The following is a 27,271-nucleotide window of genomic DNA, read 5'->3' as shown; positions in this document are numbered from 1 at the left end:
CCTGTCCTGGAGTAGGTGAACTCCAGCCTCTCACAGGCCGCCACCTGTCCTGGAGTAGGTGAACTCCAGCCTCTCACAGGCCGCCACCTGTCCTGGAGTAGGTGAACTCCAGCCTCTCACAGGCCGCCACCTGTCCTCGCACAGGTCATCTCACGTCACCACGTTTTCCCCTATAAATAGGGGTTCAAAGCCCAAACCAATGGGTAATACGAAAAAGCCTCTCCACCCTCACTCTTAGACAAGCTCTACACTCCTGCTCATACTGACTTGAGTGTTGAAGGGCCTGTCCGGAGTAAAACCCGGGTTGGTCTTCTGATCTCGCTTGCCTTGTGCAGGACTCAGCCCTCATAGCAGGACTCAGTCACTTCGCTCCCCTTCACTCCGGTCCCTGATGACTCAGCTCCTCTGGTCATCCAGCTCAGCTCTTACGTCACTGTCGTACCTGTTACCGATTTTCAGTCTAACAATAACATTCCTTGAACTGACTAGGTTCCAAAAACTGATCCACCAAAGGGGTGGCTAAACAAAAAGGGGTGGATACCAAACATTTATATAAAAAAAATGCAATTGAGAACAGATGAAAAGAGGTGGAATGCTGAGAAAGGGACAAAATGATGTAGAAATGCAACCATTTTTAGAACATATGAAAGCTGGAAAAAATAACATATCGAAGCTTGGAAAATGGTAGAAAAAAGAAGAAGAAAACTTGGGTAACCGAAAACCCTAATAAGAAGTTTTGTGAAAAAATTGATTTATGAGAAAACTGAAAACCCAAACCATCAAACTCAAGGGAAAACTGAAAACCCAAATCAAACACCATTTGAAAACCAAAAAGCCTAATCATGTGTAATAAAAAAGATGAAAAGAAGAAGAATAAAGTGTCCAGAACAGAGAGAAATACCTGGAATGGAGTAGAGCGCGGGAGAGACGACGACTTCGTAGGACACAAGGACTTGAAGACGATGGTCAAGCGGGAGGTTGAAGACGATGGAGGAAGGGGAGGTTGAAGATGGAGGTTTGCGTTTTTTTTTTCTCCACATAGCAGCCTGCTTGAGTCGGGGAAAGCTAATATCATCTATCGGAAAAGTCACGGGAGAAAAGTCACAGAAATTGCTTTGCCACGTAATATTTTTTATTTTCCACGTATGGTAAAAAAGTTTCCCAGGAGACTAAAAGAACACCGAAAATGAGAGTTTCCGCTGAAAAAAACTGTGGTTTCCATGGGGAAAGACAAAAAGAGAACAGAGCAATAGGGTATGTTTGAAAAAAATATTCTATGAATTATGAAATATTAGTGGGGCCAGTTATGAGAGGATGGTGTGAAGGGTACATGAAAAGCCCCCAAAAAACTCAAATTTAAGCAGTTTATTTCTTTCACCATTGTCAAGGATGATTTCTGATGCTTCCTGGCCTCCCAGGATTCTCCCTCTCACTCTTCCACCCATCTTTCACAAGTAGGCCTACGAATATTCCATTGAATTGTATTTCATGGTTACCAAACTTGCCTTGGCAATTTTCTTCCTGTTTTACTTGGAACGTGGCAGATGAAAAACAAACCGAAACTAAGAATGATATTCATAGTTCAAGAATAAGAGATAAACCTATCCCAAAACAGGGGGTATTTCCGATATTTTCCCTATCCCTGGGGCATTTCCAATATTTTCTTCCCAATAAATTGGGCAGTCCCATTTCTCCTCCCCTTTCTCATTCTCTCTCTGTTGCCTCGCTATGGCGAAATCGTGCTCCTCCTCTATCTGGTCCTCCCCAATCTCCTCTTCCTTCTTCCTCCGCGGGGACACGCTTTTGTACTGCCTCGCCCTAATCTCCATCCTCTCCCTCCTTTCCCAACATCTCTCCCGTTGCTCAGTCCTCGCCGCCGATTTCGAAGGCTTCGGTGACGAATTCGAAGAAGATGAACCCTCCGATCAAATCCCCGATCTACCCTACCACTCCCCTCTCCCTCCTCCTACCCTCACCCAATCCGATTTCGAAACCGATCACGGCCCACCCGAACCCCAACAATCCCCCCAATCTCCACCGTCCGATCCCTCCCCCAAACCCTCATCTCCCTCCTCCTTTGAATACTGGGACGAAGACGAATTCGAAGGCCTTCCAGTCGAACACCCCATCCCACAACAAAACCCTAACCCTAAATCCCCCGAGATGGACATAATATCCGACTCTCGCCCCGAAACTAGGGTTCCACTGCATTCTCCTCGTTCTTACACCATTGAGATTGTTTCAATCAGTTTTTTAATTGCTTTTGTTTTGAATTTCTTCACGGGGAGGCGAGAGAATGAGAACATTGCATTGGCTTGGGCGGCTAGGTTTGCGACCAAGGATTCAATTTTTGAGAAGAATTTTAGCCTTTTAGGGACTGGAGATGGTAAGGACACGCCTCTTTTGTTGAAGGAAGGGCAGAATGTTTTTAAGTTCTATGCGAGTGGGAGGAGATTCTGCCATGGATTGTTGGCAACTATGGAGCTTCGGAATCGGCATGATCTGATATCGAGGATTTACAATTTTGTCGTTCCGTGTAAGGATGAGATTACGTTCGAGGTTTATATGAATGATGATACAATGGAGCAGGTGGTTTTTGCGTTGGCGAAGAAGAAGGTTGCGAAGGTGATGCATAAGGAGGTTAGGGATCTTCAGAGGTATGCGAATTTGGTATCTGTGCCTACGAATCGGAAGTGGGTTGCTGAGGATTTGACTGTGATCTCGGAGTCGAAGGAGGTGGCTGGAGATCTGATCACGGACGCTGTACTTGAGCAGGTGCTTACTTTCAAATGATTTTGATATAGTGTTTTCAATCTTTTTTTTTTTATTGTACTTTTAATTCATGATTTTCTGTTCTTGTTTGACTTGCGGTTTGCTTGCACATCCAGAAATGGTGGTTAGTAACTCATTTGTTTTACTTAGTGTTTTAAAATCGCAGTCTGAAACAAATGAATATTTGGATGAAATCTATGTGATTTTAGTGTTAAACACTTGTGCTTTCGATTCTGCATTTTGATCCTGATTTGCTTTTATTACTTAATCCCAATTATTTCCTTGAATTTAGATCTGCGCTACCTATATTTTCAGAGTAAAAAGTAGATTAGTTCATCTTGTCATAATTCACACCTAAACAGCCAATGAATAATGTGAACATATTAGGAATATATGTTTCTTGTTTAATTGTCCTCAGTAGCTCTTGTATTTTTGTTAAATTGGGGAGCAATGAAAGAGCCATGGACCACCTGACAGAGTGACAAGTTGTGGACTTTGAATTGTAAGTTGTCTTTGTGCTATTCATGAGATGGAGGTTGATTGATATATCAAACTTAATTATAAATTATTGCGCAAATGCAACTATTTTTTTTATTTACTGTCCTCCATTCTTTTCTGCATCTTCTTGTCCTAGCCTTTGTATTTTTCCAAGTCAAATGCCCGTTAAGTATTTCATATTATCCTACCTTTTATAATTACATCATTCCTAAGTACCCCTTTTATCTTTCTTATCCTGGCTAATCATTTCTTAATCATGTCTTCTTGCAGTATACATTAACCATTTCTTCTTGCATCCAAACTTGAAGCCAAAAGCAAAAGATAAAAATTAATCCTCTTCCCTTGATTTTTTGTTTCTTTAGCGTGTTTACCTAGCATTTTCCACGTTTGGTTTCTTGTGACATTTGTCTATTTGCTGTCTGCCAATGTGGTTTAAAAAGTGTTGACAAGAGTGAGAACGATTTGACAGGACATGGAAGCTCCCTCCAAATCATGCGCAGTATTGGTAGGACCTGGATTACATGAGACAAAAAGTGGTCTCAGTCACCAGGTATTTAGGTCATTTCATCTCGATGGTGCTTACAGGTGACCATTTTAGTTGGATGATGTTAGCACTTAGCAGTATATGCCTCTTGTGATGAAGCAAGGATTGATTCTCTCTGCGGTCAACTTGAGTTACCTGGTTTGCTTAATGACATTCTATATTGCAAATTAGTTGAAAAAATGTTTCGTGATACTTTACCAAAACTAGCGAATTGCAAGCCAGCATAAAAGAGAAGTGGTTCGACATCCAATTTCGGCTTTTGACTTTCTTATTTCCTTCATGAGTTGATTGCAACCACTCTTTGGAAATTTCTGTGGAAAACCTTCAGCCTGTATTGACATCGAATTTGACACATTTCTGCTTTGCACAGAACCTAGCCATCTATCAAGAACATGCCTCACGTGATCCAATTACAGATTTGATACCTGTTAACTGTCACGATCAAATTGATTTGAATCTTGCTGTTCCCAATCTCCTTGTTCTATTCTAGCCTAGACAAGTTCAGTAAATGGAATTTTGTCAATCGTGAACCACACCCTAGACTTCTTTTAATTCCAGTTGAATGCCTAGAACCAATGGGATTATGTCTCAGGGTTCAAATTATCCGTTCTTTCTTGAATATGAAATCTGAATCTAAAGTCCATTTCTGTTATATTCGTGATCAGAACCTTCTATTGCTTTATTCCAGTTGGATTTCAGCAATAAGTTAGTTGTTCTTTGTGTGCCATTTCATAACTGTTTAACCCCACTAAATTGAAGGAAGTCATAATTTTCATGCTCGTGATCACTCATTTTAATATGTTAATCAGCTAGTTTATCTCCTCGGTATCCTGGGAAGTCCTCGTGTTGCACCCCTGTCACTTTCTACTTTTCAAAAATAAAAAAATAAAAAAAAATCACCTCAGTAACACCTTGATTCATCTCTTGTGTTGCAATCTGATATATTCTTATATCTTACCTGTTGCCTCTGGTTGTATTGTGTTATGTTTGAGAGTGTTTTCCTAGCTGCTCATTGTTTGAATTGCCGACACTTTCTTTGATTCTGAATTTTCTCTCCCCTGAGGTGTCTTTTGAGCTCCTGACACTTCACAACGCCTGAACGTTCATAAATCATAACCAGAGACCAGAACATCTCTTTTGAACATGCAGAACTTCCAAGGTTTTAAATGTCGGTCTCGGTGTCGATTTCGGCCTTGGTGGAAATTTTGGCCGAAATAATGTAAATTTTTTTATTATGGTTTTTATAAAATCTCCACCGAAATTTCTGAAAATTCTGTGGAAATCAGAAAATTTCGGTGGAAATTTTGTAAAAAGGTTAAAAAAGAAATTTAAATCGCTGAAATTTCGGGAAAATCTTGTAAAAAATAAAATAAATTTCGTTTCAACCGAAATCCGAAATTTCGGCCATTTCGTTTCAGTTTCGGCCGAAATTTGAAACCGAGAGAACTTCTCATTCGAACATTGCTTCCACTCGCCTATCTATATCAGACAAGGTATCAAAGCCAAGTCAATGCAGAAATGCCGATTTCTGCAGGCCCGAGAAGAAAATAAGAGATCAGAAACTATTCCAATCGAATTGATCCTTTGCAGTCTAGCAGATCTTGTTGAAACCATTCCATTTCGTTGATTTGAATGTGTTCTCTGGAAGAAATTTGCTGAAACCGAGCACAACTCAAATAGATTAGTGTTTCTGTTCATGTTTGTGTATTTCCTAGTTTGTAGCTGCGAGTTCAAAGACTGAAATCCATTACAATTCATTTGTGTAAGCTACTTCACAGACACTGCCTTATCATTGTTGTTCTTTGTGTTCACAAGCAGTAGAGAACTATTAGTTCGTAAGTGAACTGAAACAACAACGACCTTCATTTTCGGATCTTGGCTAAATTCCAGCTCAAATGCAACTTTGAGTGCAAATCTGCTGAAATTGTCAAGACTTTTCGGTTCTCACAAGCGAGAGTATTGTTCAGAGCAGGAGCCACTCATTAGTGTAGTAGAGCCACCAGTTGCGATTACGTTCACACATATAGAGCCACTTTTCCTTTCAGTTTGTTATGGTGACTGTGAGACGGACTGTTTGTATTGGATTCATGTCATCGATGAGTATTAGGAGCGATATGAGCTGATCCACCGGAAGACAATCCAGTGTGCCCGAGAGACCATTGCTCTTAGTGCAGAGTTTGTGTGGATTCGATTGGAAAGTGAACGTCGTGATTTGATCGAACCTCCTTTCTGCTGATGGGAGGCGCGGCCCGGTTTCTTGAGGGTGTAAGCACGAGCAGCTTATATGCGACAACTTGAGAAAGAAGCCCATCGTGAATGGGAAGCCTGGCTTGATAGGAAGCTTGATCAAGATCAAGTCTCTCTTTGAGCAGTGGTCCATGTAGAAACACCTTAGAGTTTCCTCTCATCCACCACCTGATGAGGTTGATAATGAGGAAGAGACTGATACTCCTGCCGCGCCGTTGGAGATACTTTTACAGAACAGACAAAGGGTAACATTGAGACCACTATTACCATTGAGGAGCTGGATGAGTTGGAGGCAGAGCATAACATCGAGATAGAGTATAGTGTTGAGACTGATGAGGTATGTGCAGAGCTTGATGCACATGAGCATCTCATAGAGGATTTCTTCTCTATGTTGGGTCATGATGATGAGGAGCCCAGTGCCTATGTTGATGTTACAGTGGATGGCCATATTGGGCAGATTGAGAAGGCTGAGGATGAGTTAGAGTTCATATGGGCACATGACTATTTTTAGTTGGCTGAGATAGAGCTGGGGTTCACCTTGACAGGGACGGGCACTTTCTTTGATTATGACATATTGGTATGGCAAAGATAGGAGTTACAAGTAGAAAACAAATGTGATATTCAATACATGAATAAGGACAGGTCGCCATCAATACTAATCTGGTGGTGGACTAGTGGGGGATACAATCTAGGAGAGATCGAGGTGACTTAACCGACGGGCCCTGGGGAAGGGCCTTGCTATGGAAAGTTATGTTTGACCCCAGCATCAATGTCACCATTCCCTTTGGCCGACTAAAAAGGGGATTGCATTCCTGCTTGCCTAACGACTTGTGTCGAAGCCTCTTCTACCAAGATGGATCCGAGCTTGAGGATAAGCTCTTTTCTAAGGGGTAGTCTGATGTGGAGCGGGTCCTGGCCAAAGAGTCCAAGCATCACTTGGTGTAGGATAGCGAGTCATTTTCCTTATCTTATGCTAAGATGGAGCCTAGCTTGTATGATTTATTAGTTACATGGATTGTACAGTTTTGTGGTCATGGTTTTAAATTTCCACCAAAACCAGCGTGAAATGACCGAAATGTTTCCATTTTCTTCCACATCGAAATCGAAACTGATACTTGAAACCTATCGAAATCTAAATCGTAAGTGTATTAATGGTATACTACTATATTAGAATGTGTTACATATTTATACTTATATAAATTGCATGTGAAATGTAATATATATATATATATATATATATATATATATATATATATATATAGAGAGAGAGAGAGAGAGAGAGAGAGAGAGAGAGAGAGAGAGAGAACATTTTCTACACATTAGTGTAGATAAGATATCTACACACTAGCTTAAAATACAGTGGGCGCCCACATTGTTTGGGTGATCCAAACCATTCATTTGAAAGGCCCTCACATAGATAGGGTGTCCACAAAAAGTCAGATCCATAGGATCATCCTAACCATTCGAACTGTGGAGGCAAAAAATGGACTAATTTGTGAAGGTTTATACTCGTCCATTTTACCTCCACAAATCGTAGGGTTGGGATGATCCTATGGATCTGATTTTTTGTAGACACCCTATCTATGTGAGGGCCTTTCAAATGAATGGTTTGGATCACCCAAACAATGTGGGCCCCCAGTGTATTTTAAGCTAGTGTGTAGATAACTTATCTACACAAGTGTGTAGGAACCCTTTTCTCATATATATATATATATATATATATATATATATATATATATATATATATATATATATATATATATATATATATTATCAGGAAAAGGTTTCTGAGGTATCGCTCACCCTGAGCGACCCACTAAATACACCATCTCCCATAGTTGTTTGAGTCATCCAACCAATTCATTCTATAGGTTATGGTTAGGATTATGGTTATGGTTGTGGTTAGGATTATAGGTTATGGTTAGGGTTATGATTTGTGGAGGTTTTGAAATGGATGGCTAGAATTTAGGATCCTATAGATCGAATGGTTAGGATTATGGTATGGAGATGGTTTCTTAGTAACACTCTATCCATGTGAGGTCCTATAGAATGAATGGGTTGGATGAGTCAAACAACATGGAGATGGTGTATTTATAGTGGCTTGCTCAGGCTGCGCGATACCTCAGAAACCTCGCCCCCATTAAATTATATATGAAATGTGGTATGTATTGAATTGTCAGACCTGCGCGACTTCCCATACTCGGTGTTCGTTGTTTTTATATCATTATGGATGATTGTCTTGCTTATGTGATGGTTTCTGAGTGTATTTGTGCTAATTCTTTCATTTCTTGAAGTTCCATCTTAAAATTCTATCATTAGCATATGTTTGTGGTGTCCAATACACCTGCATTCAAAATAGAATACTTAGACTCCTATTGATGTAGGACCAACTATAGGAATGACTTTTAATCGAAAATTTCAAGATCTGAACCTAGAGGATAACGGTTTATAGTCAAGGATTCAAGTTTATTTGTGCCAGGGTTTACAATATGGCTGAATCTAGAATGATGTGGATGCACTTCTTGCAATTTGGAAGCGCCTAGGAATTGACGAACAGGTCCATCAGTTCAGAGCATATGTGAAATTCTTTGAATAGTTGTTGGAGTCACACCAATGGAGCCAAACGCGTCACAAGAGTTGTTTTCTTAGGGCATCACACCGAAGGACGTCCAATATAGTTTTGTTGTTGGAATCACTCCAACGAGTTCCATGACATCACACCAAGGGGCTTTCAAGGCTTCAAACCCCGAAGAAGAAGAAGATCATGCTAGAATCACACTAGCAATCTTGAGGCACTGCACCAAGGAAACCCTTGGCATCTCACTATGAAGAGCAGACATCACATCCACAAATGAGAAGAAGCTTCAAAATCTTTATTCAGTGAAGTCATCCATTCAGTCATTCCATAAAAGATAAGTGTCTAGAGGCTATATATATACACATACACACATACATATATATACATATACATAGACATATACATATAGATATGTATTATGAAAAAGAAAAAAATATAGAAAGCTTTGAAATGTGCTTGGGCTTACAACATGGTCGAATCTGGACTTCTTAAGGTTAATAAGGTCACTTCTAGCAAGTTGGAAGCACCCAGGAATTGACGAACATATCTAACGGTCCATATCTTATATGAAATTCTCAAAACAATACCAAGGCTTGCGTAGGGGTTGTCAATAAGAAAATGATCACGAAACTTGAAATCTATTGATCTAATGGAATTCGTAGCGGAGGAAAGTAAGAACAAAGGATAGAAATTGAAGATAAAGAGAGAACTGAATGGTGAACAAAACTAATACCTTAACTTGATACAATGGGAATAATAGTTGTTGGAGTCACACCAACTGAGCCAAATGGATCACGCGAGTGGTTTTATAGGGCATCACGCTTAAGGAAATCAAGATAGTTTTAAGACACATGGCATCATACCAAGGGGCTTTCAAGGCTTCAATCCCTGAAGAAGAAGATTATACTAGAATCACCTTAGCAACCCCGAGGCATCACTCCAAGGGAATCCTCAGCATCACACCAAGGGGATCAAGGCATCACTCCTTAAGAGCATACTTCATATCAACAAAAGAGATGAAGCTTCAAAATCTTTGTTCGTTCTTTCACTCATTCATTCCATAAAAGAAAAGTGCCCTGAGACTACACATATAAGAAAAGGAAAAGAACCTAGAAAAATCTGAAATCCTAAAACCAAAGCCTAAAATGTTTAGACAGAATTACCATCTAATGACCTAAAGACTTGTTCCCCACCTAAAATTTGTGTGATACATGTGGGGCATATTTAAAACATACTTAGACTTAAGTAACTTTTTATGATTTAAAAGACTCATTTAAGGAACTTCTAATGAACTCCACATTAGATGCAGCCCTACTTTTTTTATCTTTATGAAGCACGGTTTCCATCACCTATAGTCAAGGAAGCATGGGTACTCTCCGGAGGCCCACACACCCGTATCAGGTGCGTATTGGGTGCGGGTGCGACCTAGGTGCGTAACGGGTACACACCCAAACAACATGTGGAAAATACACGCCCTGGGTGCGTACCAGGTGCGCACCCATGCTCACTTTTCAGTAGATTTTGTCCTATTCATTTTATTCATTTGAGGTGGTTGTTCTCATGCAAAAATCGGTTGTGAAATGGCTTTTCTGCCAAATTGGCTAGCAAATCCCATCATAATTTTGAGTTCAATAATCTTTTTGGGGCTCACATTCGGTTGGAAGTTTGGACTTTGGACAATCCCAAACGAACAGGGCCTTAAATTGAAGTTCAATAAAAGGTTTAGGGTTAACAATCGGTTGTCATAATCTGAAACAAACAGGGTATGTTATTGTAGAATGGTTTGAAAACAAACAGGGTATGCCATAATCGGTTGTCATATTTAATTTTTTAATTTTTATAAATATGTAATAAAATATAAAAATATAATATTCAGTGTACCCCCAACGTACCCGTATCCTTTTTTTTTTCTTTTTTAAAAAATCACGTATCAACGTACCTGTATCATGTCATACCTGCACCCCATGCCCGTACCCGTGCTTCAAAGCCTATAGTATAGATTGACTTGGCTGCAGGCGAGCCGGATGGATACTCAATAAGGCCCAATATATAAGTTCAATTTTTTAAATTTTGGTTTCAGTCGCCACGTAAACGAAAACATTTCAGTTTCAATTGGAAATCTCGGTGGAAATCCTATGAAATCATTGAAACATATGGAAACATATACAAATGATTGAATTTAAAAATGAAACTTTAGGAAATTTTAGAATAAGCACAAATACACACTTAGAAACCATAACATAAGTAAGACAACTATCCATAATGCTTTAAAAACATCGAACACCTAATGAGATGTGTTGTCGCATTTGTTTGATAATTTAGTGCATACCAAATTTCACATGTAATTCATAAAAATATTTATACATAATACATGCATCAGATTTCACATGCAATTCATATAAATATAATTATGTAATAGGTACCACTATAATATACCACTATTACACTTAAGATTTTGGTCTATGCATTTCTACCATTTTGGTTTCAGCTTCAACGTAGATGGAAACAAAAACATTTCAGTTGTTTCATTTCGGTTTTGGTGAAAATTTGAAACCATGCATAACTTCCCTATTGTTGCCCATAACTGACTCTTTGTTATGCCTCAGGTAAGAGGGTATATAATTGTCTTTTTCAACTCGTTCTAGTGAAAGTCGTGTGTCTTCTCTTGAGGCTTGATAAACATGGCCATGTAGGGCGTGTTCGGCAACCGTTCCCATAGTTGCTTTGAATAATCCTCCTCCAAAGAGCATTTTTTACAGTTTCGGAATGCCACAGCCATTTCCCTAATAAATCCTTGTTCCTTCGGGCTAAATTTCCAATTCCCACTTCTCCTCCTTTCTTTGTCAAACACACTTGAGTCCAATTCACCCAAGTATTTCAATTTTTTGTCTTCCTCATACCCAAAGGAAGTCCCTTTGAAGTTTCTCCAATTTTTCTGCAGTCGCTTTTAGGATTTTAAACAAAGACATTTAATAAACTGGAAGGTTGCCAATTTATTCTCCATCCTCTCGACAATCAGGAGCCATATTGAAGCCTGGGGTACACGAGTAAGACAAGAGGTCAAACAGCCCAAAATATCAGCCAATCTCTGCAACTGACTATGGTCCACATTGCACCCTACGATTGAGCTATTTCCAAAGTTAATTTTCAAAGAGACCACATCCACCCAGCTCAATATAATATGGAGATTGTGAATCTGATCCTCGATAGCTGCAAAAAATGATTGTGCCATTCATTACTGAAGATGAGATATTGTTCCGGGGCCTCCTATCAACCCCGATTCCCCGGCTTTCACCAATATTCTACTCAAGGCTCTTCAACAATTGTGAAAAGGAAGAGAGAGAGATAGAGAGAGAGATAGAGAGAGATCTCCCAAGCTTAAACCTCTTGAGCTTTGGAAGAATCCCTTAGTCCGTTAATGATCGCTGAAAAGTAAGGGTTTGAGATACATTCTATCTTCCATTCCCTCAAGATCACCCCAAAGCCTCTTCTTTCCAGCATATAGTCCAAGAAACTCCAATCCGCACCGTCATGGGTCTTCTCCAAATTAATTTTACAAATCAAACATGATGATTCTCCTTATGCCATCATTCCAAGCATTCATTGGCAATGAGCATCCCATGTAGTATATGTGTACCTTCCGTAAATGAAATTTGAAATGGGGAGATAATGGAAGCCATAAATGACCTTGAGACGATCATCTAGAATTTTAGTAAGAATCTTATACGCGCTACTAATGAGTGGTCACGGGTTCGAGTCAAGGAAACAGTCTCTCTGCAAAGCAGGGGTAAGGGCGTAAGGCTGCGTACATCTAGCCCTACTCAGACCCTGCAATAGCGGGAGCCTCGTGCACTGGGCTGCCCTTTTTTATACTACCACTATTACACTTGCGATTTTGGTCTTGGCATTTTGACCATTTCGGTTTCAGATCCGACTGAGATGGAAACAGAAACATTATGGTTGATTCATGTCGGTTTCGGTGGAAATTTAAAACCATACATAAGTTCCCGATTGTTGCCAATAACTGACTCTTTGTTATGCCTCAAGTAAGAGGGTATGTAATTGTCTTTTCAACTCGTTCTAGCGAAAGTCGTCCATCTTCTCTTGGGGCTTGATAAACATGGCCATTTGCCCGTCGTTTTTAATCGCGGCTCAATCGTGATGGATTTATGCTGTCCTCTATAGTTGGTCCATCTGCCTGCCACTTGGTATATCTTGATCATTAGTTGACCCAATCATAGGAGTTCTAATCATAGTCACAAATGTGGCTGACATGTTAAAAAAATATTTTGGGATTTTTAATAAACGACATAATCCTAAATTTTCCTGTGATTTTGAAAAATCATCAAGATACCTTCCTATTTTATTTTTTCCACGTTAATATCGCTATACATTCACAAATTTTTTTGTTTTACTAATTTTATTCTTAATTTTTATATCTCATATATTTTAGATATTTTAATTTCCAATTTTTCCCAATGTAAACCCGAAATTAACAAGAAAAACATTTAAAATATCCCGAGATACTCCCTTCCTGATAAATTTCCGAAACAAATATTTGTGACTATAGTACTAATATACTACCCCATTTTGATGAATTGATCCATATTTTCCATGTCGTTGCCACACAACAACTAGAGGTGTTGCCTTTTGATAGGGACGGTGCCATCACTTTTTAAAATCATAGCTTGGGTTCTATTGAATCTTGCTTCTATGGTAGCAGATTAATTCATTTTTGGCGGAGCAAGTTATTAGCAACGTATCTTCCATTGATGTCATTGTCAAGGAAAAAAAGTTAGAATGGGGAAAAAGGGATCAAACATGGAGGAAAGGGGATTGGAGTTGTAGCTACTACGTCTTTGTGAACTTCAGCTTCTGAAAGTTTTGTTCATGGTGCAGACCCCATCTAAACATCAAAGATCAAGTGGATGAGGTTCTGAAGGATGATTGGACGGTGAAAGAAAACAGGTAAAAAATGTTGCGAGAGCAACGTTCTTCACAAGGAATCAAACCGGATTGGGTTTGTAGTCGGTGTTCCTATGCCAATTTTAGGTGGTGGAGATTTTGCAGGTGTTTTTCGCTGGAAAACATGGTTTCACAGGAGTCGATGAAGTCTAAGACAATGACAAAGGTGGCTATGCCAACTGATTTTCCAGACTCTCCTCCACTCCTAGCAAAAGGAAAACAACATATCCAACAGCTAGGGACGTTTGATGCACAATGCCCGATTCAAGGGAAGGCTGCGTGAGGCTGCGTGTCCCCCTCAGGTGAACTCAGTTTTTGTTGCCTGTCGTCGGCATCCCTAAAAGCTTTATTCCTTCACCGATGGTTGATTGGAAGGTTGAATCATGGCATCTTGAGGGATAGTATATGAATTCGATTAAAAAATCAGGGTGCCTGCTGTATACAAAAAGAATTTGAGATCAGTTTGTTTTGTTTATCTTTAAATCAGAAAAGGGAACATATTGTCGAAATATCATGCTGCTTTGGAGAATTCCTGAAACGGTCACCAAACCTGCACACCCTTTCAAACCAACTTTGGTTCTGTTTCCACAACATATTCCTCCATGTTTGGGGTGCGGAGACCTTCGAAAAGCTCAGAGAGTGTGTTGGCCAAGTTCTGAAAATGGACTCCAAAACTCGTTAGGCGGAAGGGCTAGACATTGCCAGGGTGAAGATATTGGTCACCGCCATGGTTTTAAATTTCGGACCAAAATTTCGGGTTTCGGTGGAGAACGGAACCAAAATCCATAATACCCGAAAAGGTTGTTTATTTCGGTCGAAATTTCGTTTACCCCGAAATTTCGTCCGAAATTTAAGGGATTTCACCCAAACATCTGGAATTTTGATAATTATTTAATATTATTCTGAAATTACCGAAATTTCGGTCGGAATAAACTAGAGATAAAATAGCCGTTGAATTGATTTCATTAGATTTCGGCACGAATTTAAAAATTTTGGCTGAAATTTCGGTTTCGGTGAGGACCGAAACGCATTCCAAAACCGAAATTTGAAACCATGGTCACCGCTGGTACTGTTATTTATAAAACAATATTTTTGGTGGTTGATAGCCTTTAGTTTATAGTAGAGGTAACGCTGGAAGAGAGGGAGAACAAAGATGCTAATATGGAATTGGAATCTTAGCTGTTCCAACAGGAAGGAGGAAAGAGACGAAGGTGGAAGATGATGATGGGAAAGCAAGATCCACTGTAGATGTGGAAAGTTCCAAATCCAACGATATGGAGCAGTCTTTGCTAAAAGTTAATAGAGATAGAAACATTAGAAAGCCTAACTTTTCCAAAAAGGAAGGCTGGTGGTCAAATGCCAACCTCTCCCTCTAAGCCTGTGATTTTGCAGCTCTTCCCACCTGTGTCATCAAGAGCCATTTTGGATATTGACAGTCCATTAGATTATATATCTTCACTGAAACTGTTTGAATCCAGCAAGTTCACCTATTTTTCGAAACTCAAAAGATGAGTTGGCACATTAATCAAAGGAAAAAAGTTAGGCATCTCAAGGCATCTAGGGAAAATAACAATAACATAAAAAGAGGAATATCCGTTATTATATTAGAGGAGATTTTTTAGGTGCGAGTCATCTGTCCATATTGGAGAAACCAATGCTGCGCCCAGGCTGCTGAAAAAAGAGATGGATTGAAATCCAGAGGGGCCAAAGCTAAGGCAAAGGCATGCTAACCGCCCTCATCAAGCTGCTAAAGATGAAAAGTTACCTGAAATGGACGTTCAATCCGAGGATCACCGTATGTCTTCTAAGCATATGCCCTTCAAAGGAGGTATGCAGAGGAGAAAAAGAAAATAGTTAGCTTTGGATGATTCAGATGAATTGTCAGATAGAGAAGGAAATAAATGGTTCAAATCGTGTAGTTTTCTCTCGTCAGCCGGGCCCTCCAGCCCGCAAGGAAATTCTGTGACGTCTCAAGGTGTGCCTATTTGCAATATCTTTTCTTTAAGTTTGGCGCCCCAGTTTTCTTCAGCCATACCATTTAAGAACCACTTGAGAATTATGCGTAAGATCTCCTTGAAGCCTATGAAGAATTCAATTGCAATGATACCCCTTCAATACAGTTCTGTTTTCCCCAATTCATAAGTTATAATTGAGAGAGGACGAGTTTGAAACTTTCCCTAATTCGGAACTGAATTTTGAATATTCACTCACCGAAGATTATGGGTCATCGGGTTTGAGTGATGAAATGATCAATGTCATGTCTTTGTTGGAGGATGAAGGAACTAGTATGAAGCCTGTGAAAATTGTAGAGAGCACAGCTGTTTCTCTGGAAGGTAGACAGAATGAAGCCTTGGCATTGTTTAATAAAGTGGAAATTGAGGAGCTAATTAAAAAAAAAAAAAAAGTTTTAAAGAGATAAGGAAAGAAGAGGAATTACGATAAGTAATATATTCAACCCCATAGATGAACAAGAAAAAGTGGGTCATCATATGGGAGGGAGCACCAAGTTTAAAAAATGTAGTTAAAAGTCATGGCTTGGAACATTAGAGGTGTGGGTTCGGCCTCCAAGAGAAGTGTGGTAAAATACTTGAATCCTCTATGAAGTTGGAGATTCTGTGCTTGCAAGGCAAGAGGGCATCCTTTACCCTGAGAGCAGGGAGAGAGTTGTGGGACAAGGTCACTTCGATTGGATTCATCTCCCCACCAAGGTAAAATCGGAGAGGGGGGGGCATGCTTTTAATTAGGATGCAGCTGTCCTAAGCAAGACTGATAGCAAAATTGACAGAGTTATTACAGTGGGCTTTAAAAATGTGTAGGATGGTTTTTGTTGGAAATTATCTTCAATTTATGGGCCCAAACTTCAGCGGGGAACATCACCCTTGGTGTTTAAGGGGAAGACCTCGATACCATTTGCTTTAGGGAGGAAAAATCTGGCCCCCTAAAGTGACTACAAGCACGAGAAAGTTCAATGATATTATCAACAAATTGAGATTGATCGATGTTCCCTTGGAAGGTCTGTAGTTCTCTTGTAATAATAATCAACATCATTTAGTCATGGTGCGCCTTGATCGTTTTGTAATCACCCCAGAATGGGAGGAGCGCTTTCCCAACATATTTCAAAGGGCAGTTCCTAGATCACCCTCTGATTAGTCTCCTGTCTCTCTTGAACAATTCTCAGCTAAGGCTCCAAATTCACATTTCAGATTTGAAAATTTGTGGGATGGTTGTGTAGATTGGTTGAAGCGGTTCAATTTAGAATGGTGGGAAGGTTTCAAATTGGTTAAGAGACTCGAATTCATCGGATGAAAAATAAAAGAGTGGAAGGCAAAATCTTTTGGATCTATCTGTAACAAGAAAAAAGAGATTGACTCTGGTCTCAAAGTGATTTGTGAAGAGAGAAAGGAGAATATAAATGAAGGGACATAAGTCGAAAGAGCAGAGTTATGTGCTAAGCTCGAGCAAGTCCTTTTGTGGGAGGAAATTCTTTGGAGGTAATGTTTGAAAGCTTTATGGCTTAAAGATGGAGATTGGAACACAGGTTTTTTCCCCACAAAATGGCTTCTGCAAGGCTTCAAACTGAAAGGCTTCAAAGGAATACCATTATGGAGGAATTGTTAACCGGCTTTTTTTGAAATCCTTCTCACGTATGGGTCAGGCGGTATCCCAAGTTACAGTATTTCTTTCAAAACGGGGCAAGCAAGATTGTAAAAAAACTTTCAATGAAGAAGTTTGGACGTCAATATTTGCAATGAATCTGAGATAAAGCTCAAGGACACGATGGTTTTACTATGCCTTTTTCCAAGAGATGTCAGAGACTATAAAGGGTGACATAATGAAAATGCTTGAAGAATTTCATAGGGGTAAACTTAAATAAGATTGTCAAGTTTACTTTTATATCTTATTCCCAGGAAGGTGGGGGGCTAGGGAGATTAAAGATTTTAGGCTCATAAGTTTCATTAGTAGTGTGTATAAGACTCTCGCCAAAATTCTAGTCCATTATCTCCCCATTTCAAGTTTCATTCATGGAAGATAGACATATACAAGATGGGGTACTCATGGCTGATGAATGCTTGGAATCATGGCATAAGGGGAAAACTTCATTGGTGATTTGTGAAATTGATTTGGAGAAGGTCTATGATCATGTTGATTGGATTTTTTTTTACTGTATGCTGGGAAGAAGAGGACTTGGGATGATCTCGAGGAAACGGGTGATGGAATGTATCTCAAACCCTTCCTTCTTGGCAATCATTAACGGGAGCCCAAGGGATTCTTCCAAAGCTGAAGGGGTTTAAGCCCGGGAGATGCACTCTCTCCCTTCCTTTTCATAATTGCTGGAGAAGCCTTGAGTAGGATGTTGTTGAAAGCTGAGTAATCGGGGTTGATAGAAGGGATAGATTTGGAGGCCTCGGCGCAATATATTTTTTAATAAACAAAAAAAAACTGTTTCTAGGCCTGGGAACAATATCTCATCTTCAATATACGGATGGCACAACCATTTTTTTGCAGCCATCGAGGATCAGATTCACGATCTGCATATTATACTGAGATGGTTTGATATGGTCTCTTGTTTGAAAATTAACTTTGGAAAAAGCTCAATCATAGGGTGCAATGTTGACCATAGTCAGTTGCAGAGATTGGCTGATATTTTGGGTTATTTGACCTCCTCTTCCTCTTGTACCTTGGCATACCATTAGGATTGGGTATACCACATGCTTCATTATGGATCCTTATTGTTGAGAGGATGGAGAATAAATGGCCAGATGGAAAAAATCGTCTCACTTTTTGAGGCCAAACTGCTATTATAAAAGCGACCCTATCCAACTTTCGAGTTTATTACATGTCTTTGTTTGAAATCCCATAAGATACTGCAAAAAAATTGGAAAACCTTCAAAGGAACTTCCTTTGGGAAGGCAAGGATGAAGACAAAAAGTTGGAACACTTGGTGAATTGTACTCGTGTGTTTGACAAAGAAAGGGGAACCAAGAATTGGAAATTTAGTCAGAAGGAGTAAGGATCTATTGGGAAAATGGCTACAACATTCCGAAACTGAAAAGAATGCTCTTTGGAGGAGTATTATTCAAAGCAAATATGGGTGGGAGGTGGGTCCGGTTTTCCTCTTGCAGATGTATGTATTCACCCAGGGGATTAGATTTAGGATGGGGAATGGGAAGAGCGTGGGTTTTTCGATAGATAGGTGGTTAGGCATTATTCCCATGGTTTTAAATTTCTATTTCGGTTTCAGTTTTGGTTGGCACGGAAACGAAAATATTTTGGTTTAGGTGGAAATTTTGGTGGAAATCTTGTAAAATCACGGAACCGTATGAGAACATATGCAAATGATGTAATCTTTTAAAAAAACATTTGCAAATGATGAAACTTTGGGAAATGCTAGGATAAGTGCAAATGCGTACTTAGAAACCATCACATAGCAAAAAAGCCATCCAAAATGGCTTAATCACGTCGAACACCTAGTGACCTGCATTTTTGCGTATGTCTGGAATAGTAAAGTCAATAAAGAAGTACAATGTAATGAATTATAAGAAAGTACAATGACTTATCTCCCCTCTAAGGACCCCACCTTGTAAAATCACGGAAACGTATTAGAACGTATGCAAATGATTAAATCTTTTAATCTTTTAAAAAAAACATTTGCAAATGATGAAACTTTAAGATGGACCATTCAAAAAAAAAAAAAAAACTTTAAGATGAAACTTTGGGAAATGCTAGAACAGGCGCAAATGCATACTTAGAAACACATAAGCAAAAAGCCATCCAAAATGGCCTAATCACGTCGAACACCTAGTGACCTGCATTTTTGCATTTGTCTGGAAAAGTAAAGACAATAAAGAAGTACAATGTAATCATGGTTTTAAATTTCGGCAGAAACGTTCCGTTTTGGCCATAGTTATTAATTCCGTTCCGTTCCGGCCGGAATGGACTAGATTCCGGTTCTGGCTCGGAATCCGGAACTTTTGGGCATATTTTCCGTTCCGGCAGGAATTCCGGACGAAACAGGCGGAATGCCCTTTTTCGACCAGAATTGACTGAAAATGCACAAATTTTTCGAAAAAAATATGGCAATGCCATTGTAGCTGTTGGGATTGCTTTTTGACCCTTTTACCCTCATTTTATGACCGTTTATGACCATTTTATGGCCGTTGGAAGGGTATTTTTAATGAATATGCCTTTTGGGACACATATTTTGGACTATTTATTAGTTTTTTATCCTTTTCTATTGATTTTTTATTTTTTGGGATTTTTCTCATATTTTTTAATATTTTTTGTGACCGAAAAGTTTCGACTGGAATGCATCGGAATGACCGAAATCCCACCGAAATTTCGTTTCGGTTGCCAAAACGGAATGGCCACCGAAACGGAATTTACAATTATGGTTTCAGCCGAAATATTTCGGTCCGAAACCGAAACGAAATGCACAGTTTCAGAAAAGTACAAAATTTCAGCCGAAATTTCAGAAGTTTCTGTGGAAATTTTGAAAATTTCTGCCTAAAATTTCACCGAAACATTTTGGTGAAGTACAAAATTTCACCCGAAATTTCGGTGAAATTTTTATAAGATTTCGTACGAAATTTCGTACCGAAACCGAAACGTTTCGGTTTCGCTGATGACTGAAACCAAAACTGAAACTGAGATTTAAAACGTTGAATGTAATGAAGTGTAAGAAAGTACAATGACATCTCCCCTCCAAGGACCCCACCTCTATGTTAATACCATATAAAGTTATGAGGTATTATTGGTCCGATGTCGATCTGACATCCCATGCATAAGATACAGTTACTTTGCTACGCAGTTCAATAATGTTACCTACCAAATATCATTCTCTACATTTATGAAATGAAATGCAAATAATAACATCGTTTCATTTTTTATAGTTTTTTTTAGTCGCCTAACATCCATTTTTTTGTCGTTCCGACCATTTCAATCGAATTTTGGAAAATTTAGGAATTTCAACCAAAATTTCGGGGAAATAATGACGTAAAAGGAAATCATGTAGATTTCATTCTGGCGTGGATGGAAATGAAAACATTTCGGTCATTTCGGGGAAATGTAAAACCATGATTATCCTGTTGTCCCATGAATTCTCGAGCCTTTTTAAGATTACTAATAATAAAAATATGAAGATATCCAAAAGTTTCCGTAAGTTGGGGGGATGATGGTATGGGGGGTAGAACTATATAGGAACCTTACAGACCATTAATTTAATTGCTATACCAATCTTTTGTGCAGATTGGATGAGCTCTACATCCCATTGAATTAACCTGATCGTAGGATCTGGAGACCAGAACTGAATGACGTTTTCTTAGTTAAATTGCTATTTCAGTATTTGGGTAACCCTACGGCTTCTTTTCCTTGGCAAAAAATTTGGAGACCCCTTGTTCCACCAAGAGTTTAGGCTTTTGTTGGAGGACGATTCTTAATAGCATCAACACTCAGGACATGGTAAAAGATCAGCACGTTCACTTGGCAAATATATGTTATATGTGCAGCAGAAGAGGAATCCATTTCACATCGCTTCATTCACTACAGAGTAGCTTCATACATTGGGGATCGGTTTCTAAGTTGGTAAGGGGTTTACTAGGTCTCCCGTAAAGGCGATCCAAGAGTTTGTGCGAGTTGGAGAATGATAGGTATTGGTTCTTTTGGTCTATCTCTACGACACCTCACACCTTCTGTTGTCATTTGGAACATTTGTAAGGAGAGGAATCGACATATATTTTTTTTGAACCTGACGTTTGCGCTCTTCATCAGGGTTTGGATTGTGGAACACCAGTCACACAATGATTTCTTGGATAACACTTCCAAAAAAAAAGTAGTTGCAAGATGGAAACCCCCCTCCTAGGAATGTCATCAAACTCAATGTTGACAGGTTGCCAATTGTGCAGGCGACATCATATGCTCTGTTGGTCCTATTGGCATCATTGATTCTATAGAAGCTGAGGTTCACACTCTTCATTGGGTTTTGACCTTCTTCACAGGCCAGATGGATACCATTTTCCGAACCGTAGATCCCTAGTTCCCACTGGTAGAATGGTCTTCCGGACGCCCTACTTTAAAATGTTTTTTTCTTTAACTCGCTTGTTATAGGACCGCGCCACTCGTTTCTTTTGTGCTTCAATGTTTTTTTTTGAAAGATGACAAATTTTCAGTAATACTCTGAAAAATACATTGGGGACCAGGAGTCCCTCCTGTCATTACATAGTAACAGACAAAGCTGGCTAGGGCATACCTCGAGTCAAAAATTCGAACAAAAACAACAGGAGTCAAGATCCTTTCTTCCTGCACCAATCTATGGGTAGGCCTTACACTACACCCAGACCGAAAGCTCAATTCCCTTTCAAAACCCTTAGAAGGATTGTCTTCTCCTAGCATCAAACCCCTTCTGAAATCTTTAGAAGCCTCAGCAAGATCCTTTATTTCTTGATAACCCACTCCCATCTCTGCAAGTCGGGAGGAAAGCATGACATTCATCAAAACAGACTTGTCATCACCATCTAGATAGTCATTCAATTTGTACTTTAGACGAGTCGTCTATGCTAAACACTTTTCCAACTCCATAATATACTGGATTTGGAAATCCGGCATATCGAGGAGGTCCTCTGGAACCCGATCCAAAAAATTGAGGATTTTTTCTACTTGCAATCCTTTCTTCCACCAGCTGGATACCCACCAGCTCGCAATCCTTTCTTCCACCAGTCCGATACCCACCGCCTTATTAGCTTCCCAGTTTAGCCTCCTCGCAGCCCTTTCTTCATTCAACAATAGTTTAAAGAAAGAGTGTTTGTACATCGGCGAATGGGTGTCTTTGACCGTAGCTATACCAAGTGAACGGCCTGTCTTGAAACTCTAACTTGAGTAGTTTCCATTGCCCATGAAGAAGGTCTCCCGACAATTCTTTGTGGGTTGGGTCGCTGATGGAAGCTCTCTCTTCATTATAGATCATCGTTCTCATCCTCTTAAGGATATTTTCTAACACCATGATTTCCATGAAAAGGCATCTGCTTCGTCCTCCAGAGCAAGAAGAGGATTCACCTGGCTTACCAAGGCTTTCCATTCCTACTTTGTTGAGGGGGAGGACAAATAATATGAGGAAAGTCCTATGAAATCTTCTTTGTTGCTCTTGCGCCTCTTCAAGGTACTGAACTAGAGATACCTTTTAATACCAATCTCAAACCCTAAAAACTTCCGCTTCTTTTGTGCTTTAATGTTATCTAAGGCCCTGAGACGTGCATGGTCAAGGTCTTCCAGTTCTATTATAGTCAAAGCGAGGACTCTTCCTCAGGATTGGCATCTTCAAACTGGAAATGATATCTCTTTTCAATACACACATACACATACATACATACGTACATACACACATTACAACTTTTTCGTTTTTGTCTGAACTTAAAATTCGTTAGAAAGAAAGAAAGCTTGGGATGAGATGACCCCGGAGCAGCAGAATACAGGTAAATGTGCGTGTGCGTCTCCGATGCAGAGCTCCGCTGGCTCCAATCATCTTGCTAGGGTCTCTACAATTACATTGGTGCTTCTACAAATGCATTTGAAGGTTGGTGCAATTCCCTGCTTAAACTAGTTTCCGTGCACCCTTTGCCAAAGCTATCGTGTTGTACGAACCCACCTTCCACCATAATGTTGTTGGGATATTTTCTTGAAAAAAATGCGTAGATCATCATTGAGAAGCGTCCGGTTCTCCACATTGTTTGGATCAGCTTACCAAGTGATCCAGAGAGAATACATTGATTCCTTGTAATTGATTATACCATGATTTCTACTAGTTGGTTTCTGAAATCCCTCCAATGCCCATTGCGCCATCGTTGCCTTACGAACTTCAGTCAAAATTTAGCATAATAACATGAATGGGTACCGAGATCCATCTTGCCACTACTTTGTCATTCTTACTCTTTAATCCTGCTAGCAAATACACCATTAATCGATAAGGCCCAAAAACTCTGTCCTCAAGAGTGCTCATTTGACAATGGATAGCTTGACATCCATGGCTATAGTGCCCACTTGTGTGATCGTTACCTCAGATTCATGTGTTCCTTTCATGTCAAATGCCCCAAATGATGGGAAAAGAGATGATTTGTGATTGAATCTTTCCCTTATTTTCAGAAGGACCTTTAGGTCATCCATCAAAAAGCCTCCTCACCAACCTTGGGGGCACCCAAAAGGTTCCAAATCGCTATTATATTTGACCAATTCAAGTAGGCAAACTTACAATGAATCAACAAGTGATTTGCCAACTTCTCTTCTTTCTAGCATAGGATATACTTGCTTACGAGACTGCTTTTTCTTGACTTGTGCCAGGACGACACGACTTCTTAAAACAACATCTGAACGATCTATTTGGAGATGCCAAGTCTCCAGCTTGCCTTCCAATGCAACCAAACAACCCACTGTTCAATTCTTTATTTTTTTATTGGAATGTTTATTAAAGAAAAAAGGGGCGGCCCAGTGCACGAGGCTCCCACCATTGGAATAGTTATCAAATGACTAAAAAAATCCAATTTGGAGTTAAATTTTGTAGGATCTTCCACCACAAAAGCTCGACATTTCCTCCCCTTTTCAAATCCCACCCTACTTTCTGAAAAAGAAAATGTGATTCTAAACAAAAGCTTCTTTGTCTTTTTCCAGTGGTGATTATGGGCTACTCATTGATTGTCATCTCTAACCTGGCCTTGGGAGAAGAGGGATCTCTAACCTTGCCTTGGGTGAAGAGGGATTAGGAGACCTCGTAAAGCACTGACACACTACGTGATTTAATAGGCCATTTTGAATGAGCTTGTTGGAGGAGCATTTGCTTATCATTTTCATTTTTCTTGAGCATAGCACAAGTATTCAGCCTGCCTTTGATTGCCATTCAACTAAAAACCTGGACTCGGGGTGGTACCGTTGTGCCCAATACACAACTTAATGGCGATGCCACTCCAAAGGATATAAGGGTACTAGTAGAAAGATCTAAATGAAAATTTTCCTTGAGATTAATGGATACAAGCTAGTGTCAGGATTAGACTTAGTCAATTTCAGCCGGGTAGATCCTTTCACCTTCTTCATGAAAATTTTCTAAAGGATTCATCAGCCGACCCCAACTAGTTTGAGACAAAGGCTTAGTTGAGTTGAGTTGTACTAATGGATACGTGCTTGTCAGGTTGAAGAGCTGATACCCAGTTTTTGACTGGACCCCGCTTGTCTGATGGTTGTGTCACAAATTGATACAAGTTTATAATTTCTGCCAGCCAGAACAAATTATGCCTAGAGTGTTGAGCTTGACTTTCTCATTGGTGGTTTTCTTTTCTTCTGTTGAGGGATGAAACCATCCAGCTATTATCGTGCCCTTGTAAAAATTGAAGACTAAATCTTACAGCAAGATATAGCTCATTTTTGCACGTAAGAAGTCTTCATGGTGGAACTGCTAGAAGAGAGAAAAAAAGAACTCTAACAATGAAAGAAACACTTGCAAATCATACTTAGGGAAGTTTACTAGTTTACTTAATCTAAATAAAAGCTCAAGTGGTGTACCAGATGCATGCAGGTGACATCAATGAAATTGCAAGTGAAAACGAGTCGAAGAAGCTTTTTCTTTTTTCCCCTTTTTCACTGTAATAGGTCAAATAATATAAACTCCATATTGAGGCCCGTTTGTTTCAGATTATGACAACTGATTGTCAGCCCTAAGCCTATTATTGGACTCAAATTTAAATCTGATTTTGTGCCCAATAATAGGTTTTGGGCCTACAATCAGTTGTCATAATCTGAAACGAACGGGGCCTTAGAAATGTGTACCTGAGTTGTGCCTAAAGTTTTTGATCACTGATGCCTGAAACCACAAAAATTACCTGCCTGCAATAGATTTATATGATGATATACTGATTGCTTTGTTACCCGGTCAGGCCATTTAGCCTTTCAGTACAAAAATGCATTTTGTAAATTCAGTTCTGTTTGATAATCCAACATCAATCTTCTTCTAGATATCTGAATTGCTCTAGAATAAGAATGATCCTAGGGCATATCAAGTGTCTATGCTGAGATCCACTGTCTATATTCTCTAGACTATGTTGGGTCTGTCTACCAATGTGACTTTAGATTCTGATTCAAATTGGTTCCCTGCAGGTTTTTGGAGACAAAACATTCGAGAAGTACGGGAAGGGATTCATTTCATTGCATTTCTCTGATCAACACGCAGGCTCTTACAGGAAGATGTTGTTATTCAAGTTCACTCTTCCTGATGCCAATAACATGGCTGACATGACAAGATTGGTGGCTCTTGTTCCCTATTATATTGATTTAGTTGGCCGATACAAACTCAGCCCACAGGTTGATAATACAATTTCGTCATTTTCAAATTAATCCAACCATGTGCTCTGTCTATTTCATGGTTGTATTCTGATTGATTCTTTGCAGGCCCGTTCTAAAGCCGAAGGAGCTAGATCAAAGGCAGCCCAAGAAGCATATAAGGAACTTCAAATTGCAAGGCAAGAAGCGTTGCAGAAAAAGAAGGCAGAAAGGAAAAAGATGATGGAGGAGGCTGAGGCTAAGTTCAGCGCCGAGCTAATTCGCAAGAAAGAAGAAAAGGAGCGTGCTCGACAAATGAAGAAAGCAATGCCCAAAATGAAGATGACCCGTACTCGCTAGACACACCCTTATGTCAGTTTCTGTAACTTGTGTTTTACCAAGCCCCTTTTATCTTGGCTATAGATTAGTATTTTTTTTGTACCTTACAAGCTGTACTTTATTTTCTCATAGCCACTCACTGACATTGCCACATCTACATTGTTCCTGAAATGCACCTTCCTACTAAAATGCTGAGGCAATATGTAAGGTCTCCAACATTTTGATGACAATGTGGTTTGCTTATTTATTTGGCAAATATAATGCAGTAGCAGTTTAAATCGTAGTGTTGGTTTGTGGAAGTGTTCGAATTCATAAATATTGATGCCTGAAAAGTTTCTGTATGTTATAAGCTCTGGTTTGTGTTTTGGCCTATGATTTCGCCGACACTTCGAATTTATTGCTGACACGCGTGTCATGTCGTGTCCGACACGACACCCATGTCCACCCGTGTCGACACTTATTTATACACTTTTAAGTTTATTGCTAGAGTTTCAGTAACTTTATAAGTATGTACGTGTATCAGTGTATGATTGTGCCACTATTTCTAGATATTTAGGGGTTTCCATGTCAGATACCTCGTATCCGTGTCGAAACTCGGAACATGAATCTGTGTCCACAAATCATGACTATATGTACTTTCTATTTTAGTCGTGTCCCCATTTCTAAATTTTGGAAGTTTGCCGTGTTTGACACTCTGTCCTTGTCAACACGCGACACTCGTGTCCGTGTCCACAAATCATCGGTTTTGGCCAAAGTTGAATCCATCTGTCCCCAAACCTCATTGAATATTGGCTTTTGCAGGATACAACCATTCACTTCAGTGTGTTTCTAATAGAGCACTCTGGCCCAGATTAGAGAGGCCTCTTCTATGACTACATTCAGATATCTATTTGGAAGAGATCTATGTTTATCCATTCATATCTTGATCAGCTGATGGCAGTTGAGATGGTGGGGCGAGCCGTCTAATTTGGAGTTTCAAAAAAAAAAAAAAAAACCAATGTAAGCGGAATTTGTCTCTGTAAAGAAATAGTTCTTGT

The 27,271-nt window shown here is 39.5% G+C and overlaps 1 protein-coding gene across 2 annotated transcripts; it reads left to right on the top strand.

The window, feature by feature from the left end:
• Nucleotides 1-1,688: 1,688 nt before the first annotated feature.
• Nucleotides 1,689-26,517, top strand: LOC143876338 (uncharacterized protein At5g49945-like). 2 transcript variants are annotated; one of them, XM_077378073.1, is made up of 4 exons: nucleotides 1,689-2,775; nucleotides 3,740-3,820; nucleotides 25,734-25,937; nucleotides 26,025-26,517. In XM_077378073.1, the coding sequence occupies exons 1-4, from the start codon at nucleotides 1,729-1,731 to the stop codon at nucleotides 26,253-26,255; spliced, it is 1,563 nt and encodes a 520-aa protein (XP_077234188.1). In that variant the 5' UTR covers nucleotides 1,689-1,728; the 3' UTR covers nucleotides 26,256-26,517. The 2 variants fall into 2 exon arrangements, with proteins under 2 accessions (XP_077234188.1, XP_077234223.1); XM_077378108.1 differs by lacking the exon at nucleotides 3,740-3,820 and having other exon boundaries at nucleotides 1,694-2,775.
• Nucleotides 26,518-27,271: the final 754 nt, after the last annotated feature.

This window comes from Tasmannia lanceolata, unplaced genomic scaffold (genome assembly GCF_043159265.1).
Source record: "Tasmannia lanceolata isolate RefF3 unplaced genomic scaffold, GAP_Taslan_0.1 ptg000002l, whole genome shotgun sequence".
Lineage (NCBI taxonomy): Eukaryota > Viridiplantae > Streptophyta > Magnoliopsida > Canellales > Winteraceae > Tasmannia > Tasmannia lanceolata.
The sequence above is the reverse complement of the archived record's forward strand: the minus strand, read 5'-3'. Positions and strand labels throughout refer to the sequence as shown.

Excerpts from the sequence above, each read along its gene's own strand:
- LOC143876338 (XM_077378073.1), top strand. The coding sequence starts at position 1,729 with ATGGCGAAATCGTGCTCCTCCTCTATCTGGTCCTCCCCAATCTCCTCT. Across the intron at positions 3,821-25,733 it reads AAAGTGGTCTCAGTCACCAG|GTTTTTGGAGACAAAACATT; the intron begins GTATTTAGGTCA and ends GGTTCCCTGCAG. Across the intron at positions 25,938-26,024 it reads GATACAAACTCAGCCCACAG|GCCCGTTCTAAAGCCGAAGG; the intron begins GTTGATAATACA and ends GATTCTTTGCAG.